The sequence below is a fragment of the Annulohypoxylon maeteangense genome (assembly GCF_022496945.1).
Source record: "Annulohypoxylon maeteangense strain CBS 123835 unplaced genomic scaffold GGS22scaffold_13, whole genome shotgun sequence".
Taxonomy (NCBI): Eukaryota; Fungi; Ascomycota; class Sordariomycetes; order Xylariales; family Hypoxylaceae; genus Annulohypoxylon; species Annulohypoxylon maeteangense.
This window is the reverse complement of record NW_025953260.1, coordinates 556,049-574,863: the sequence shown is the minus strand read 5'-3', so window position 1 is coordinate 574,863 and position 18,815 is coordinate 556,049. Positions and strand designations below refer to the sequence as shown.

The 18,815-nt window shown below is 50.3% G+C and overlaps 3 protein-coding genes across 3 annotated transcripts; 2 read left to right on the top strand and 1 right to left on the bottom strand.

Annotated features, from left to right (window-relative positions):
- Positions 1 to 146: 146 nt before the first annotated feature.
- On the top strand, positions 147 to 6,846 carry GGS22DRAFT_168066 (Sec23-binding domain of Sec16-domain-containing protein). The gene is made up of 3 exons (XM_047962082.1): positions 147 to 295; positions 554 to 5,804; positions 5,854 to 6,846. Exons 2-3 carry the CDS (start codon positions 629 to 631, stop codon positions 6,444 to 6,446), a joined length of 5,769 nt encoding a protein of 1,922 aa, XP_047817016.1. The 5' UTR covers positions 147 to 295; positions 554 to 628; the 3' UTR covers positions 6,447 to 6,846.
- A 204-nt stretch (positions 6,847 to 7,050) lies between these two features.
- GGS22DRAFT_195388 (putative FMN dependent dehydrogenase) lies at positions 7,051 to 8,651 on the top strand (the record flags this gene model as incomplete). The annotated part of the gene is made up of 2 exons (XM_047965658.1): positions 7,051 to 7,920; positions 7,982 to 8,651. Exons 1-2 carry the CDS (start codon positions 7,184 to 7,186, stop codon positions 8,649 to 8,651), a joined length of 1,407 nt encoding a protein of 468 aa, XP_047817015.1. The 5' UTR covers positions 7,051 to 7,183.
- A 4,007-nt stretch (positions 8,652 to 12,658) lies between these two features.
- Positions 12,659 to 17,928, bottom strand: GGS22DRAFT_190493 (uncharacterized protein; the record flags this gene model as incomplete). The annotated part of the gene is made up of 2 exons (XM_047964988.1): positions 12,659 to 14,217; positions 14,274 to 17,928. The coding sequence occupies 2 exons, from the start codon at positions 17,926 to 17,928 to the stop codon at positions 12,659 to 12,661; spliced, it is 5,214 nt and encodes a 1,737-aa protein (XP_047817014.1).
- Between the last annotated feature and the right edge of the window lie 887 nt (positions 17,929 to 18,815).

The window sequence follows — 18,815 nt, the reverse complement described above, 5'->3', positions numbered from 1 at the left end:
TGATAACATGGGTTACATGGATTGCAGGGATTATAAGGGTAGGAAAGGTCCAGTGTAAGGTCCAGTGTATCAACGGACGATCCTAAAAGAGTTCAAGGTTTCGATGTACTGGATGTACCGGAGAGAGTGGATCTGCCACTTTGCCTCAACTTTCATTTTTCTCTTGCCAATTTCCCAAACCTTCATATCTTCCCCAGAAGCATAGCATGCAATTGCTCTTCTAAAACAATAATGGAGTTTTGCCTGTAGCAAAAAAAGACCAGAGAGTACTACTTTATTACTTGTTCTTGTATAAGTGAGTCAGTTTTACTTTTGAATGCGATTCATTCAAATCCCTTGTTACATGCCTAAGCGCAGGTGCCTAGGTCGTTAAAGAGTTGTTAAGGTCCTTAGAATTGTTAAGGCTGTTAATGCACGCGCGCTGCTGCTCTGCCCCCTATACCACCGATACGAATCCCGATCAGCCAATATCTGGCATGCGATCTCGTCTATAGCTACTCTATGAGACCAAAACATCGTATAACCACCAAACTAACGTGTCCCGATCTTACAGTACCATTTCCTATTTTCTACTTTCGGGTCCTTCCATTTCGATGATTGTCTAATTCGCCATAAATTGTACTCCGAGATGGATACCCAAAGTGCGACGTGGCATCCAGCCAAGATGCCGCTCTCTAATTACGACAGCCACCAAACAACAACAACACAGCTCGACGAGCCGCGGGATCAGCCAGTAAAGGCTATCGAGGAACACACTACGGATCATTCAAATCAAAATATGCCAAATACGGATATAGTAGAAGAAGGATCTCCCGCTCAGCCTATGAAAGATGGCGCATTTCTTGACCAATTCGATAATGATGACGCCGGAGCTGCTGCGTGGGACCTTTCGGACCCGTCGCCCGCTCCAGCGCAACCAGCGCCACAGGGCGATGATACTTTCGAATCCAGTTACCAAGACGACATTGCCCAACCAGAATCGGTACCAACGGGTAACTTGCCCAAACATTCGAGTAGAATCTCGTTTGCGCGTACCGTGTCCCACGAAGTAAGCTTTGGTGATGACGAGGATACGGAGTGGAACCTGCAGCGAACAGATACCGACCCCTTCAAATTCATGCCTCCAAGTGATAGGACGAACTCGTTCCCTGCTGTGCCACATAGAGAAGATGCGACCGAAGACCTTATAGAACAGCCGCCTCCCTCGACTCAGGCTCAAGATATCATCCAAGATTTGGAAAACGACGATTCTCATGCCGATTTGGTCGCACAATCCGATTTTACCAGCACTTTTAACCACGATCACGCCACCGAGGATTTTAGTCCAGCCGAGGGTTCGTTCCCACAATACGTTGGTGGGGATCTCGTAGGCGCCGAAGAGGAGGAATCAGATGCTCGGTTCGAGGAAGGTCTTCCGCTGATCCCGCAAAATGAAGAGCATGCCGAAGTCGCAGAAGGATATAGTGAACCTCATCGCTCGAATCCTGGAGATGCTTTTACGCAAGATGATGCCGCAGAAGGGGACGACTTCTTCAACCAAGTTAGTAAAGGGGATTCTCAACTAGACGGAGACGGCGCTTTTGACCGGACTTTACTTAGGAAGTCTTCGACTATGGCAATGGGCGATGATGTTATAGACTCAGAAGTTTCGACTCCGATCGACGGTCCTGCGCCGAAAGCACCGGTCATATCAGACGCGCATTCTCGGGATATTGTCAACGGTGATTCTAAACCCCAACAAGAGGAAGAAGTTAGTACTCAACCCAGTACTCAACCAGGCGGCGTAGATATCGACGCTAAGTGGGCGGCTGCTTTTGACGACGACGACGACGACTTTTTGGACTCGATAAACGAATCTAGAGAACTCGACCCGGCAGAAATCTTTGGGAGCGATGACGAAGGATTTTTAGAAGAAACGACCGAGGAGACGCCAGCGATACCTGCAATTTCTACATATCAACCTAATAATATGGCTACCCAACCTCATTCGGCAAGTTTAAATGGACGTTACACTCCCGAAAATCTACAATATTCTGCACAACCGCCTGTAAATCCTTACGCACCTACCCCAGCCGTTTCTCAAATACAGCCACAATATCCGTCCTATGCCCCTGCGGCGACAGCTCCTCCCCCAGCAATGGGTGGGTATGGACAGCCTCCCCCGAAGCCTACTATATCTAAAGCTCAGAGTTTCGCCGATAAGTCTAAGGGTGGCTACACTTCTCCATATGACCTCCCGATGGAAGTCGTTAAACCGCCGAAGAAGCGGATTAGCTTGCAACAACTGCCGCGGGCAACTCAGGCGTCTTCGGGGTTAGCACCACCGAGCGGTCCTCCACGAAGCGCGAGTATGAATTATCAACCACCGCCATCTGGCGGTTCGAGCGCAAGTCTTTCACCTCCTAGCTCAAGCCACTCGAGTCAACCTCCGCCTCCGCCATCACAAAAGGCAACTCCTCAGCTGAAGTCGAAGGGTAGCTTCTTTGAGGACTTGCCTATGGCGTCGAAACCGCGGCCTGCTTCACGACACAACAACCCTCTTTCTCCGCCGCAGCAAAGCCCATACGGGCAACTTCAAGGATCTCCAACTATGCATCCTCTACCTCCGCCACATTCCCCTCAACTCCAGGCAACTGGTGTTGCATCGCTAGTTCCCCCAGAGCGTCCTAACCCCTATGCCTCATTGCAGTCCCAGTCGCCCCCCAAGCCAATCCCCCCTCCCGCCGCAAACTCCAGGTACTCTCCAGCGCCAGCTCAGCTATCAGTAAACGGAATACACCCCCCGCCAGCTGCCAGCCGCTACTCGCCCGCCCCATCTAGCGTTCGTTCTTCTAGTGGTGGATATACCGCTGTTCCACCTCCAATCCTAGCACACCAGCCGCGAACTTCTAGCCCCTTAGCCCATTCTCATTTCGAAGTATCGCATGACAAGACGATTCCGAGTCCAAATGGCGAAGTTCCGTCTCTAAGTCGAAATAGCTCATCTCAGTATGAACCTCGTCTTACTAGAGTTCCTTCATTGCCACCAACGCAAGAAGTCGAAGAGGAACCATCTTTGCTAAGGTCTCCGCCCACGGCCCCTAAGCCTTCTTCCGAGTCGAGGTATAGTCCGGGACAGGCTATGCATACTCCGCCTCTTATGAGCTCTCCTGCTTTTAGCGCAATGTCACCTCCTAAACGCTCGGCATCGAGTTACGTTCCTCTTTCGCCTCCGATTGTGCAGCACAAGGAGGTTAATTTCGTGCCACCACCGCGACCACAAACCCAGTCGCCTGGTGCAGTCTATGGTAACCGAACAAGCGGGAAACCAGTCGATTCCGTTCCTCGACCCTCTTCTGTGCAGGGTACAGCCCCACCTCGTGAGATGCCGGGAGTGAACGGAATTGCACCCGTTGTAAGAGCTCGTGGCATGTCTCAGCATTTAAATCTCGTCCCACCGACCGACGGCCGAGAGTTGGATCCGTTGCAAAGGTGGCGAGGAGCACCAGTGGTTAGCTGGGGCGTAGGAGGAACGCTTGTGACTTCATTCCCTACGGACGTTCCTAGGTACGGCATAAGTCAGGCATTGCCAATGATTGTGCGTAGTCCGGGCGAAGTGAAGGTTAAGCATATCAAAGATATCCAACCATTGGAAGAGCGCCTAGCCAAATTCCCAGGCCCTTTGAAGAGCAAATCAAAGAAGAAGGAAACTTTGGCATGGCTGTCCGCTGGCATCGATGGTTTAGAAAGTAACCTTCCGAATGTCTCATTTCATCAGACAGTCTCACACGAAGACAAGAGGGCCATTGAACGAGTACTACTGTGGAAAATTCTACGGGTCTTTGTGGAAAACGACGGTCTTCTCGAAGGGAACCCTACGGTAGATAAGGCTGTTATGGAGGTCATCACCCCTGGCCTTGATACCGACAATCCGGAACTTGCATCTGCGATTTCTACTGGGGTCGATCTAACCGGCATTTCTTCACCAGTCACGGGCATGCAGGCAGACGCAGTCGATTCTACAGTCACCGAGCAGATCAGGCACCACCTGCTATCTGGTGATCGAGAGAAGGCGGTTTGGGCCGCGGTGGATAAGAGACTTTGGGGCCACGCGATGCTTATCTCGAATGCGATGCAGAGTCCTGATCTGTATAAGAAGGTTGCTCAGGAGTTCATCAAGAAGGAGGTGAATCATCCCGGTCGCGGGAACGAATCACTCGCTGCCCTCTATGGTGTTCTATCCGGGAACTTCGAAGAGTCGGTGGACGAACTGGTCCCGGTTCATGCACGAGCAGGTCTTCAGCTAATGTCAACCTCCGCTTCTATTGGGGCGTCGCAGGATGCGCTGGCAGGATTAGACAAATGGCGTGAGACACTCGGTTTAATACTGAGCAATAGAAGCTTTAGTGATGCACAGGCTTTGAAGGCGCTTGGTAATCTTCTCTCTGGATATGGAAGAGCGGAAGCAGCTCATATCTGTTACATATTTGCTAGGAATTGCGCCGTTTTTGGAGGTCTCGATGATCCTAATGCTAACTTTGTCCTCGTTGGAGCCGATCACCGTCGCCAGGCTGACCAATTCGCCAAGGAAACGGAGGCCCTGCAGCTAAGCGAAGTATATGAATACGGACTACTTCTTGCTGGAAGCACAAGCGTTGTTCAGAGCTGCTCGCACTTGGCCGCATACAAGCTGCAACATGCTATGACTTTAGCTGAATACGGGTATAGAGATAAGGCTTTGGCGTACTGCGAAAGCATCTATAACGCCATTGTGGCACAAACGAAGAAATCCCCGTACTTCAACCCTGTTCTTGAGACAGCCGTGGATGATCTTATGCAGAGGCTGAAGCAGGCTCCAAAAGAAGAGTCTTCTTCGTGGATCCCTAAACCCAGGATGGACCAGGTGTCTACTAATATGTGGAGCCGATTCAACAAATTTGTCGCTGGCGACGATGATGATAATGCTGCTAACGGAGCGTCGGGTGATGCCGGTGCCGAATCTGGCCCTTTTGCCCGCCTTGCAGGTGGCACACCGACGATCAGTCGTTCCCCATCCGTCTCTAATTTCGAGGTATACGGAAATGGCGGGCCGTCACCTACCGCGCCAGCCACGAAGGCTGCTTCACGATACGCGCCGATGACACCCCATGATCCCTATAATCCGGCTCCTAGATCTTCGATGGAAAGAACTTCAGGCGAAATGTCCCGAAGCTCGTTAGAATTGCCGCCAAGGCGTGGATCGGACATGCAATCCGCATACGGAAATCCTTATGCCCCTCAAACGAATTCCTCTCCTGCTTCTGCTTATCAGCCTGCAGCGCCAGTGGCGTCCCAAACCTCGCCATATGCGCCAGCTTCTCGGGGGTCGGATTCAGCTCCGCAGCCCACGGGGATCGGTATTTCTTTCCCCGGTTACGATCCATATGGCGCCGCACAGACGTCTCCAAACGTCAATGGCTCTCAGCCACAAAGCCCACCTGCTGCTGAATTGAAGCCGGAAGCTACAGCAAATGTCAGTTTAGGCCAGGGTTATCAACCATCTTCATACGGATATGAGCCGCCATCTATGACCTTTGAAACACCAGTAATGCAAACGGAAGGCTTTTCAGGTGGATACGAGCCACCTTCGTTCCAGCCGTCAAGCTTTGAGCCGCCATCCTACGAGCCTGGCCCTTCTAATGACGACGGCGATGATAATGCTGAATCTAAACCTAAGAAAAAGAGCTTTATGGATGACGATGACGATGATATCCCTAGTATGAAGAGCAAGGCGGACAAGGATCGGGAGAACGAGGAGATGGTCCGAAGAGTTGCAGAGGAAGAAGGTGAGCATTAAACGTTTCTATTACTAATACGATGCTAACAATATACCAGAGAAGCGTGCTGCTGAAGCAAAGGCAGCCAAGAAAGGCTGGGGATTTGGTGGATGGTTTAGCGGTGGCAAGAAAGAGTCTCTCGACCAAGCCAACAAGCCTATCAAAGCTAAACTAGGCGAAGCGAGCAGCTTCGTGTATGATCCAGACCTAAAGCGCTGGGTGAACAAGAAGCCAGGAGCCGAGAATACTCCTGCTAAGGCGGCGACACCGCCACCTCCTAGATCCGCTTCCCGTACGGGCACTCCTCCGCCACCAGGTCCTACATCTGCTCCTCCCCCTCCTGGTGGACTAAGTATTCCTCCTGCCGGCCCTCCTCGACTTACGCCCTCACCCGCCTTAATAAGCAAGGCTTCTACGGAAAGTCTTTTGGTTCCCGGCGCCCCGCCGATGATGATGCGGTCCGTTTCAAACCAGAGCACTAGTAGCGCTCCGGGCGGACCCATCAACGCACCGCCCAGCAGGCCGACTACGAGCCTTAGTAACGCTAGTAGCATCGACGATCTGCTCGGCGCGGCGGGATCGGGATCCGTAAGGAGAGGAGCCAAGAAGGGAAGGAAATCGGGCCGGTACGTCGACGTGATGGCGAAATAAGATGTACGGTAAACTTCCCTCAACGGAGGATGTACGAAGACGAAAAACATGGATATCATAGATAATGATGAAGCCGGTTCGTGTTGTGTGAAGAGAGAAACACACAAAGTGTATTCGAATGGAACGGATTGGAACGAGACCGGACGGCACAACGGCGCAGGCGCATACATACACATACGTTGCTTCTTAAAAGAAGGAAAGAATCCGACGCTCGAGATACATGAGGCGCGCGAACAACTACTTACCTGTATTATATAGACTTAGCGATTTTGTAATAAACTGACCGGCCGCTTGGGCTGGGGTGTTGTGAGACTACGAATACCTGTGTTTGGATCATGTTCTGGTGTTTAATTGGGACGGTCGGTTTTGGGAAACTGTGTTCGACTAGCTAATAAGAAAACGCGCACCTCTCAGCTCTGCTATTCCCGGGCATGTGGAAAGATACTCTTGCTTAGGCTTCTGGATGTGACATCATGGAGACGTGGGAATATGCTCGAGCTGAGTCCTTGCATGGTCGATGACGTATTTGGCGTTTGTGCTACGGAAGCTGCTCTGTTCTGTTTAGTTTGACTCTTTAACGAGTAAGTGTTCCTTCACCTACGATAATACTTACCTACCTAGATACTGTCTAGACATTTCTATTCTATATTGTACATTTTTCACCGTGTATTACTACCTACCAGCCTACCAACCTACCTACCTCTTAAACTTAAAGTACCTACCTACACAACACCAACATGTCAACACAACATCACCCCCAAGCCCGTCCCAACATCCTCAAACACGCGGACCCCAACCCCATCGCCTACGAAAAACAGGTCTTCCAACGCGGGCTCAAATACCAACGGCCACCCTTCACTTTCAAACCCCTAGAATGGGAGCGTTTAGCCGCGGAACGCATGTCCGCTGACGCGAGGGGGTACGTGCTTGGGTGTGCGGGAACGGGGGAGACGGCGAGGCGGAATAGAGAGGCTTTTTCACGGTGGGGGGTTGTGCCGAGGCGGTTGGGGCTGGGGGTTGGACTCGGTGATAGTTCGGATGGGGACGGGAATAAGGAAGGGAAAGTGAAAGGGGATGGGGATGGAGAGAAGAACGTCTTCCCTAACCTGAACACCAAAGTCCTAGGCCGCAACCTCACGTGTCCGATCGCGTGCGCGCCGGTCGGGGTCCAGAAGATCATGAACCCGGACGGGGAAGTCGCTGCTGCGCGGGCGGCGGCGAGGGAGGGGGTGCCGTTTATTATGAGTACGGCTAGTAGCACCAGTATCGAGGAAGTGGCGAAGGCTAGTGATTCGGGGGCGGAGGAGGCGGGGGGAGAGGCGGAGAGGTGGTTTCAGCTGTATTGGCCGGCGAGGGAACATGACGATATTACGGCTTCGATGTTACGGAGGGCGAGGAGGTGTGGGTTTGCGGTGTTGGTTGTTACGCTTGATACGTTTATTCTGGGGTGGAGGCCTTGTGATATGGATAATGGGTAGGTTTCCCCTTTTCACCCCGAGGCTGTAGATACCTGGTTGCTAATGCTAAGTAACAAGCTACAACCCCTTCCTCCGCTCCGACCAAATCGGCATCGCAATCGGGCTCACCGACCCCGTCTTCCAATCCCACTTCCAACGCAAACACCGCTGCCCCATAGACCAAAACCTCAGCGCCGCCGCCGCGGAATGGACCCGCATCGTCTTCCCCGGCGCCGAACACTCCCTCTCCGACATCGCCTTCCTGCGCGAACACTGGGACGGCCCGATTGTGCTGAAAGGGATACAAAGCCCGGATAACGCGCGGCAGATCGCGGAGTCCGGGCTCGTGGATGGAGTTGTGGTGAGTAATCATGGCGGCCGCCAGGCTGATGGGGGGATTAGCTCGCTGGGGGCGTTGCCGGGGGTTGTGGCGGCTGTTGAGGCGGTGAATGCTAGGAAGGGGGGTGAGCGTGGGTATAGGAAGGTAGAGGTTCTGTTTGATTCGGGGATTCGATGTGGAGCGGATATCGCGAAGGCGATGGCGCTGGGGGCGAAGATGTGTCTTGTGGGACGGCCGTATGTGTATGGGCTTGCGCTGGGAGGGGAGGAGGGCGTTGCGCATGTGTTGAGGAGTTTGCTGGGGGATTTGGAACTTACGCTGCATCTTTCGGGGATCAGGGGCGTGGGGGAGGGGGAGTTGGATAGGGGTGTTCTTGTTAAGGAGGATGAGCTGTTTAGGGGGGTGTGATGGGATTGTAGGGGTTGATGGGGGTGGCTTGGTTAAGTTGGGTGGACATATACGTGGAGACACTTCTGAAATCTGAATAGTTATTTTGATTATCTATCTGAATCGGGGTAGGACTTGGGAATTCGTATTTCATTGCGAAGTATCTCAGTTCCTTGCCTACAAAGGCGATGTTACTTACTTATATCGACGGCTTTCTCCATGGAGCCTCGTCCACATTAAAGCCCCAGTCATGTCTGGATATTGCTAGCCCGACGCTTTGCCCGTGCCAAGTGCTGCCTAGTTTCCCGTTTATTAACTAGGTAAGGAATTATTCCACGTGGTTTTCAAATTTACACCACGCAATATATTCCGGGTGTTCTTGGAGAGAACACAATATATGAGCTCCTTTCACTTTTAAATAGAAATAAACCGAACCTGTTATGAAGGCGGTTTCTGTCGGTGAGAAGAAGCCACATCATCCTTCTTCTGTACCACCTCTTGCCAAAATGAGACTTCGCTGGTAGTAGTGTGCTGAGGGTATGACTTTTTTGTGGAAAATGTGCGTATGTATGCCCATGTGTGATCGAGCTTTTATGCTATAAAGAATAAAGAGTTGGTACAGGGAGACGATATTTCGTGGAACCATTGCTCTCGGAATCCGTCCGCTAGGTGTGTTCGAAGGTGCTTCTGCTGTTGCCGTTTTATGGAATCGATTTGATTAATAAGTGTTCCTGAATAGGTATGCAGGCCTAGAAAAGGTCTCTTGAGGCGGCCGCTATCGTCTCTTGGAAGTTGCAGCATAGGTACAGTTCGTGGATTAAAGTGAACCGACTACAGTCGCTACTAAAATGGTAGCTATATGACTGGTTAGAAAGGGTTAGACACCTTTGTTGTATGATGTCTTAAGAATAACATTCTTCTCCTGGATGTCACTTTTATCATCATCTTGCTGGTCTAGTCGACTAGCTCCCCGGACACTTAACCGTGAGAAATCGGGCGATATATCCCTGATTGCATATCGTGTAGTTTATCGCGTTAGGCTTAGAGACTTCGCAAGTAGAACACCACCGCCACGACACCGTGACGGTATGCCTTGGATTAGGATTGTTGGTTTGTACATGACTAGGCGAGGCGTCAGGAAAGAAACAGGGAAGAACCGTGAAAGGTGACAAAATCCACAAGTAATTGATAATGTCAAGGAACGGGTATGGCTTCGGGGTTGGCGCCAAGATCGACCGATCGTCCCGGCTGAGCTACTCATAGTTTAGTAAGTCTCTGTTTGGAGACAGTGACTCTATCATGGGGGAAAGATACTGCAGACAGTGTTGTGAATTGTGTATTCCAAGGACGTAGTATGCTGGTGTCCAAGAGGTTCCCATTACTTTATGTAATGGTGAGAGCACAAATCCATTTCGTGAGTCTCGTTGGAGTATTGGACAGGTTGATGTCGATCGATGTAATGGGTAGATGAGTATATATAAGTCCATATAAAGTATCTGTGCCCTCCCGAGCACAACTTTGGGTCTCTCACGTCCCCCTTTTTCCAATTTGGGAATGGGTGATAGGATTCCTTTGTGGCCGTTAATCTCCGACGCCGAAAGAGATTGGACGTTCGGATGGGTAATGTGGCCATCTGAGATGTTTGCATCAGGATATTCTTCTTTCCTAAAATCGGTAAAAATCATCCTGGTCCAGGTGTGTATTGTTGAAGTCTGTTATTTCCGAAGCATTTGTGGTTCGTTCAGCATGACACGCTTCTGGAGCGGCGTCTTCATGGTTGGGACGAGATGTTCAAAGATGGTGAATCGCAGGTTTTTGATTAGGGCAAAGTCGGCGACTAATTAAAGCAACTTCCATAGAAGATTAGTAGGTGTCCAAGGAAACTAGTAACAAGATATCATCTGAACTCACCAACCAAGAAATACCCTATGACATATTGTAGGTTGACCGCTATGCTACGTTGTCTTGGTCCTTGTTCATTATTTTTGTACGTCGTAGGTAGAATGGTACTCGCTCCTTAGAATAGCTCCCATATTTTATCATTTGTCGAAGAGGCGCAAGAATGGAAGCCTGGCTAGCAAGGGTTTTTCGTAAGAAACACGATAGAATTGGTGATAAGACCGGGTATGTAGATGATTGTCCGGTGTCTCTGACAAGTCCGCATCTCTAAGAGGGATATGGTACAGTAGGAGAAATAACGCAGGTGCTCGCTTGGTGGATATACATGGAGATGCTTGACACCCAACAGGTATGCTCTGAATGTGTCGTCAATGTAGCGCCGAAGAGTAAATGGCCTCCTAATGAGTCCGAAGCATATGAAGAGAATATTTCCCCATCATAAGATCTTTAGGGCCTTTTGTAAGACGAATTTTGTGGAAGGCCTGTCGGATGTCGATTTTCGAGAAGATTTTCCCTGGTGCCACTCTCGCCACTCTCGCCAATGTCTCTTCGGTGAAGAGGGAGAGGGTGATATTCTTTCTTTGTCAAGGAATTTAGCTTTTTGCAATACACGTAGAACCGTAATCTTTCATTTGCCTTTCGTGAGAACAGAATCGAGGCTGGTTAAAGGATAATGACAGGTCTATAAAGGATGTATCATAACAATGTTCCTCGCTAGACCGCTCCGACGGAGTTGGGGTCGGGAGAGACCCCGGGTACTGCACCTGAAGGAAACATTATTTTGCCGTCTTGGAGTTGGTGGCAGTTGTTGCTTATCGCGTGTCGTTGTATTTCGTCGGCACGCGACGATTATGTAAGCTCGAGCCTTGGGAGGGACTTATAGCTGCTGTTGACGGCCGTAAGCTAGAAGCTTCCCAACACTTGTACATGTGTATGTGTGTAAGGTATGGAAAGAAATATGCGTTGCCAGGGGGTTGATTATATATAAGTGATGGTTTATAAAATGAACTAATTCGTGTGAAAGGAGGACTATCAGTAGGGTCTGTTGAATCTATATCTATATAAGCTCTTACATTGAATAATCAAACAGGCTTTACCTTTGATGACTTTAATATGGCAAACGAAAATGTCATCATAGCTTACCACTAGCAACCACCCTTATGTATATACTCATCCACACGCATATATAGTTGATGTGTAAGAAAGGATGGCGCTGCTATAAAGCTTATATCCCACGACGAGCAGGTCAGCCTACACCCAAAGAGTCACAATCGCAATCAACCCTCACATCAAGCAATAACAAAAATATACATACACACTACCAGGAAAAGGACCCAAGTAGGTAAGTATAGCAAGAAGCAAATTATTAAGTCTCCTTTGCCACGTAGAAACTACAGGGTCTAAGTACATAGTGGTGGTGATGCTGTGGTCGACGTGTCCCCGTCTCTCTTCTCTTCGACGAGCCCCCTTTCCACTTTCCACTTTCCACTCATTTTTTCCTGACTTCGCCGTCTGACGTATCCGCCCCTTATTTAGCCCATCCGACATAGAAAAAGGTTCGGACGGCCTGACTCCTGACTGTCTGTCTTACACACTACAACTAGAACCTTGCCAAGAAATGTTTGTTTGCCTTTTTGACTCATCTGGTCTGAAAGGTCCAATGGATTGTGAATCGAATATGACGTAAAGGGATTTCTTTTGCTGGGCCTTATGAGGCGGTAGGTAGCTTCTCGTTGCGAGACATCTGTTTCCTGAAGCTAAATAGTAATGGCCAATGAGAAGGGTTCGTTAACCCTTAAGTGTGTGTGATGGTGAGTCGGGGTCGGATGCATATTATGTATTGATCCCATTGTAGCTCTCCATTCGGAGCAAAGGCAAGTGCCAGTTCGATGACCCAAACCTTGAACCAGCTATTATATAGTATACGAGCCTTTAAATCCTTCAAAGACCCATGAGCTCAAAGTGTTCTACTACAGTTGCGTCGTAGCTCTCGTCCATCGGGGATGATTCGTACACTCTTCCCTCACTCGAGGTGAGTCAATAATATATTGTAGACATTATATATCGTATCGTTTGGGTAGACGGAAGCAACGAGATTCCGGTTCAACTCCATGTCGTGCCGTATTCTGTTATTCCTCCGGAATCGTTGCTGGCTCCTCGGGTATAGGGCTCTTGATTCCTCCATCGTCGTCAGCGGCGCCTGAGCTTGGGCCGGAACCTCCCTTTAGTCGCCGACGCCTAGATCTCCTTTCTTCCGCTGCCGACTTCCTCAAACTATCCCTCTTCTCGGGATTTTCATCCTCTGCACCATCACCGCCCCTCATATCTTGTAATAGCATTGCGGCTCTTTGAGCCAGACCATCGTCTTCTGCCGCCTCTTCGGGAACCTCGGTAGGTGAGACTAGGTCAGGGCTGAGAGGATTGGCGTCAGAATCTGTAGCGCCGTTGGTGCTTTCGGGGTGGACATTGGCTTCTGCCTCGGGTATTTCGTTGAGGTCTGGTATCTTTTGGCCTGAAGCGACGCGAACTTGGTGACGATCCTTTAGACGTGCGCGCCTCCTCCTGTCTCGCTGATCTCTTGTCTGGGGAGCCGCAGCGCGTAGTTTCTCCAGCAGGGAATCCATTGCGCCAGCAGAAGCCGGTGATGGTGGGCCACTCTCCACTGCCCCTTGAACTCTGAGCTGGGCATGTTTCCGTTTCATGCTAGCCTCATTCCTGCGCCGTGTCTCTTCGTATTGGACGTTCTTGTCTCTGCTCTTCTTCCACTCCTGAAGGAACATGGCCAGCTTAGTGAAAAACTCGCGACGGGCGTTATCATCTTTGGGATCTTCGCCGTAGAATACCATAATGTCATCGTATGTACGGATCATCTCCTCTAGGTATAACGCCATTTGTTCTGCCTTCCGACGAGCATCCTTCATACACCGCTGGACGATTTGCGAGACACGGTCCTGAGGGTGAAACTTCTTAGGATCGCTGAGGTTTCCGTTGTCAAGTGACCTCTGTACGTTGCGGACGTTCTCTATATACTTTCTGGCATCCGCCTGGAGTTGCTCGATGTTGATTTTCTGTGCAGCTATGACTGCCTGGATATCATTCGTAAAGCCTTCCCATTCGGGATATTGGTTGCGTACGATACGTTCAACGAGATCCGCAAGTGTCGACTGGTTCTTGTCATCTTTAACCATACCCAAGCGGGCAAGCGAGCTGAGTTTGAAACCTCTCGCCTGTTTGTTTGCGTCGTTCATGTAGTTACCGATATCGAGAATCAATCCGAGGACATTCATCAAGGAAACGGAATCCCTCAGCGACTCTGATACCGAGACGACGTGACGGATCTTCTCATTGATTTCGTCATAATCGGGTTCGTAGCTTCGTGTCAGCGCCAATGCCCGCATTCTGCTCTTCCAATAATGATGTAACTCAAAGGCAGTGTACAAGTAAAGTTGATCTTGCCGAGTTAGTTCGGCCGGATCCTGCTCGCGATTTTCCTTGTTCGCTTCGGGACCAGTCCAATCTTTGCTGTACGGCGCCATGAGTTTCGCGGTATTATCCGAAATGTTGCATAGGTCGTCCTTTTGCAGGAAATCCATGATCACAGGGTTATCGAGAACTTCTTTGTCGCAATGGATGATCGTCTGAACGATCTTCTCTACAGAATACGAAGACATCTTGGCAAAAGCAATTTCTAAAGTAAAGTTAGCATCCAAAAAATTCTCAACATATTCCTAGAGTCGTTCTTACCGTAAGCTTTCCGAAGATCGCTGGAGATGATTTGCTTCTTGTCATCCTTCTTAGAGGCTCCAACCCCAAGCTTCTTGATCTCCTTAGCCATAAACAACTTCTCCACTTCATCGAGAATACCCTTCTTGCTAAGTTCGGCATATTTCTCTTCTCTTTCCTCCACAGAAGGAGCATGCGCCGCCCAATGACTTGTCTCGGGGGTATCGACCTTGTCCCAATGGAGGGCCTTGAGCTTCTTCTTCGGTCTAACAATAGGGAGACCCATTGTCGGGGCCGGGGCAAAGTTATTTTGCTGAGAGAGGAAGTGACCTGACATGGCACCAGGCATTGGCGGAGGCGGAGGTGGTGGGCCAGCACCGGGCATACCGGGCATAGGTGGCGGCGGTGGAGGGGGAGGAGGACCACCCGCAGCGGACGTGGGTGAAAGCATTCCTGGCATCGGAGGAGGGGGAGGCGGTGGTGGAGGAGCGCCCGGAATCTGGCCTGGCATGGGCGGAGGAGGTGGTGGTGGGGGTGCTCCTGGGAGTTGGCCGGGCATCGGTGGTGGTGGAGGAGGGGGCGGAGGCGGAGGAGCGGTTGTGTCGCTAACTTGGATCTTAGGCGGTTCCATCTCGTTTGGAGTAATGGGCGATTGTGACTCAAGACTTGGGTGCGAGGGACCAGTAGTCGTGCCGTCACCCTCTTCAGAATCACTGATCTCGTCCTTCCTGCCCTTCGCGTGAATCTCACTGAGGAAGTTGGCTGCTTGTTTGGGGTCCATGACGGGTCTCCTAATTTCGACGACTCTTGGTTTCTCGTATACAATGTCCTCATCTCCCTCCATGGCGCCCTCGTCGGCATGCTGTCCATTAACGGGTTTTCTTGAAAGTCGAGTGTGGCGGTTGACGGTGCCAAGCATGCCAGTAGCCATACCAGGCGGCGGGAGCCCTGAACCATCTGGTCCATCTGAATAGGTATCTGGATAGCCATCCATTTCTTCACGGAGCGCACGCAAGCGATCCGAAGGGCCAATTGTCTCGCCCCAGACTCTACCTTCAAGTTTATACTGGGTCTTCTGCCGTTCGAGCTGCATCGCAAGTCTGTCCATAAGCCTTTCACGATCCAGGATACCCGGCATCTGCACGGGGTTCTCATCGGCTATCTTGCTTCCAGCGCTGCTCTTGACAGCTTGTGAAGCAGCGACATCTTGAGCATCCCTGAGCATAAGGTAAAGTTCTCTTGTCTCTAGCTCGTTTCGTTGCGCTTCCTTCGCACGAACCGTTTGCATGTTCTCGATTTCAGCCTTTAGACCATCTGCTTGACGTTTTTGCGCCTCGATGAAGCGAGCTTGTTCCTCTAGCTGTCTCTGAAGCTTAGCTACAAGACCATCCGCACCTAATTCTAGCTGTGCTCTCATCTCATCCCGCTCTGCCATAGCAGCATCAGCAATCTGCCGAGCCTCTAAAGACTCATCTAGGGCTTGGCGGGCCTCAGAATCCGTATGCAATTTGTCCAAGAGATTCTGAACAGTAAAATTCAAGCTTTGCTTGAGGTCCATGTTCGGCAAGCGCCGGTCCATGGCCACATAGCTAAGCATCGAATCGACGAGCTGGAACATACGCAACCGTTCCTCTCCATCGTTATCTCGGATTAGAAGCAGGTGTTGCAGTGCCGATATGAAGTAGTCGTGCGTCTTAGAGCCTTGAAGTCGCTGTTGAATAGCGTCGACAATCTGGGCAGGGTCGTTGAGGTCCTTAACCTCACCTTCGATGCTGTCCTTTATGCTGCTATTCTCCCGCTCGAGCATATCCTCATAGTCAATAGCCTCGTTGGTACGGAATCGCTCGATCTGTTTGTCTATCAAGTCGTACTGGAACGCCTCCATCTTCGTTAGGATCCGCTTGATCCCACAAGCGCCAAACTGCGCCCTGATGTGCATGCGAAGCTGGAGGTCATTTTCTGGCGCGTCGATGATCGAATTGACGAGTATGAGCGTCGCGACAGCATATTCCATTAGGAGATTCTCCATGCCGATACCACCGCTGCGGACTTCATCGCTGGCTCCCACGAGACTCCCCATCTTCCCACGCCCGTCTGCCGTGACCTCGACGAGTCGCATCCAAGCATCGAACCGGCCATTCTCGTTCTGCTGACTCTTCACGACATCCATAGCCTGGATGACCTTAAGATGCCCTTCGCCCCCATCCCAATGGCACAAGAAGGACAAAACATCGCTGACGAGTTTTCGGGTTGTGAGCCTCGGCGATATGAGCGAAGTGACGAGAGCTACGACCACTTGCTGATGGGCGAGGGCATCATCGGCGCCGTATTTGTTGTTCAGCAAAGCTTTCAGACACTTCAGAATATCATATTCCTTATCGAGATTTTTATCGTTCGCCTTTGCGTCGGACGGGACTGCGGGCCCTACGGGATTCTTGCGGTTGAGCTTTAATAAGACGTTGGTGAGAGCTACCTGCCCTTGACATTCGATAAAACGCTTCACCCATCCAATTTGCTGAGTTCGTAAGTTGACTTCGAGACTACCGAGGCCCTTCAAATCCAAAGTATTATCCATTACTTTTCGTACATACCACTCAGGAGAGCCCTCCTCGTCGGAGGATGCGGCAATGTTGATGTCCGAATACTGCCCCGATCTCGCTGTCTGCCTCTTCTTCTGCTCACCTTGCCATTCCGTTAGGCGATCTTGGTAAATAAGGGTCCATTTTTTCGACGGCGGGTAGGCCTGCATTTGCCGTCGTGCTTGCTCGGGTAGATTGTGCCATCCTCGCTTGACCATCAACTCGTAAAACATCTGCTCAGTGACCCTGTCGTCTTCCGGTCTGGTGAACGAAGGACCTTCGGCGGCACCGCCGACGCCAGGAGGAAGATGACCCGGGGACCCTGGAAGCTTAGTTAAACGATGGGAATCTCTACTCGAGGGGTGTGATGCAATGGAACTCTGGGATGTTGCACTAGGCAGTGCTGCTTTGGATGAGCGTTTGATTGTGTGATTATTAGGGGATACTCCTTTACCTGAAAATATGCTGGATTGGTCGCTTTGCCTGGAAGTCCTGCCGTAGCCGGCCATTCCATATCCTGGTAGGGAATCCCATCTCTCACCATAAGAAGTGCCCGTCGTCATCGAAGACGCTGTGCTTCCGCGAGGTGCTAGACTTCCCGAATTTGGACCCCATTGTTGGAATTGAGTTTGTCGGCCTGTAGACGCCATGGTTATGTTATTAGCACCAGTGGTTGGGCGCGAGATTGAGAGGTGAGAGCCGGACACGCCAGACATGGTGGAAAGTGTTTTCGCATCAAAGGTAGGATACTGGTGGAAGTCGGCAGTCGCTTTATTCAACTGGTGCGGTAGAGGTTCTCGGCCCACGGGTAACTGCTCGCCTCGAGGGAGATATTCGACAGGTATGGGGCTCCGCTGGTCTGAATGTGTGTTATCGTACGGAATTGCGGTAATGACACCGGCATTGTTGTTAACGCCGGGTTCAGGAGACACCGGTCTATCGACGGATATTATCGACGAGGCCCTAGCATGTCGAGAAGTTCGCGATATAATGGATTCCTGGTCAGAGGCGAGGTAACGTCCTTCCTCGCTGCCTGTATGTCTCTTATCACTCCTATGTTTACTCCTAGAAAAGAAGCCCTTCCCAGCGGACGACATGGCTGCGTCGGTGGAGAGGGCGCGCTAAGACGCAAAGCGCTCTGATCACTCTCTGACAATAATTAATTTTATCTACCAATTTCTCGTACGTTTTAATCTCGAGTTTGGGAATCAGGCGAAAAGAAACAATCGAATTCTTCGAGTCTTTTTTAAGTGGGATATCGGATTCCTGCCGTCAATGTATCGGATGTTGAAGGCGTCGAATGAATTGCATCGTGCTCTCTAGCAGGGAAGATCGATTTCGCAAGGAATATACACACTGAAATTGTAAATCTGGAATCAGGTGAAGACCTGCATAAGCGGGTAGTGGATGATTAGCATGATGTTTGACGATGAAGCAGTTGAAGCAGTATAGACCATGCAAGGATATAAGGGTTAGGTATTTTGTATTTTAGTATTTTTTTGGTCAATTAGACCAATTTTGACCAATCTTGACCAATTTACTCGAAAGGAGTCGGAAGACAAGAATGCGCGACAGAGAAAGGGGGGGACCCAAGAGACATCGGAGACGCTGGCTTTATGGGTATACAGTAGGTAAAATACCTAAGTAAAATAGGTAAAATAAAATAGGTAGGTAGGTATACGTACAACATAGAACTGAAAGACACAAAACACTACATGAAATGCAACAATCAACAATTCTAACCTCAATACTCCCACATCAATGGTTAATCGACGTCGTTGCCGTTGTTGTGTAATGATCGAATATCGAATTTAGAGAAAGTGGTTAGGGTAGAAAGGAAAGTTCCAAGGTTTAGGTTGCTTCTGGCTAATCGAGAAGGTTATCGAGAAATGTGATAATGCTGCTCAAAGGAGGTTTGCCGATTGATGAGACTTTGACAGAAGCAAGGTCGACCAGTTGTGCAATGTCGCGGTAGGTACTGTGC

Bases quoted from the DNA above. Each gene is read 5' to 3' on its own strand.
- GGS22DRAFT_168066 (XM_047962082.1), top strand. From the start codon at position 629: ATGGATACCCAAAGTGCGACGTGGCATCCAGCCAAGATGCCGCTCTCT. The intron at 5,805-5,853 runs GTGAGCATTAAA...ACAATATACCAG, and splicing joins AAGAGTTGCAGAGGAAGAAG to AGAAGCGTGCTGCTGAAGCA.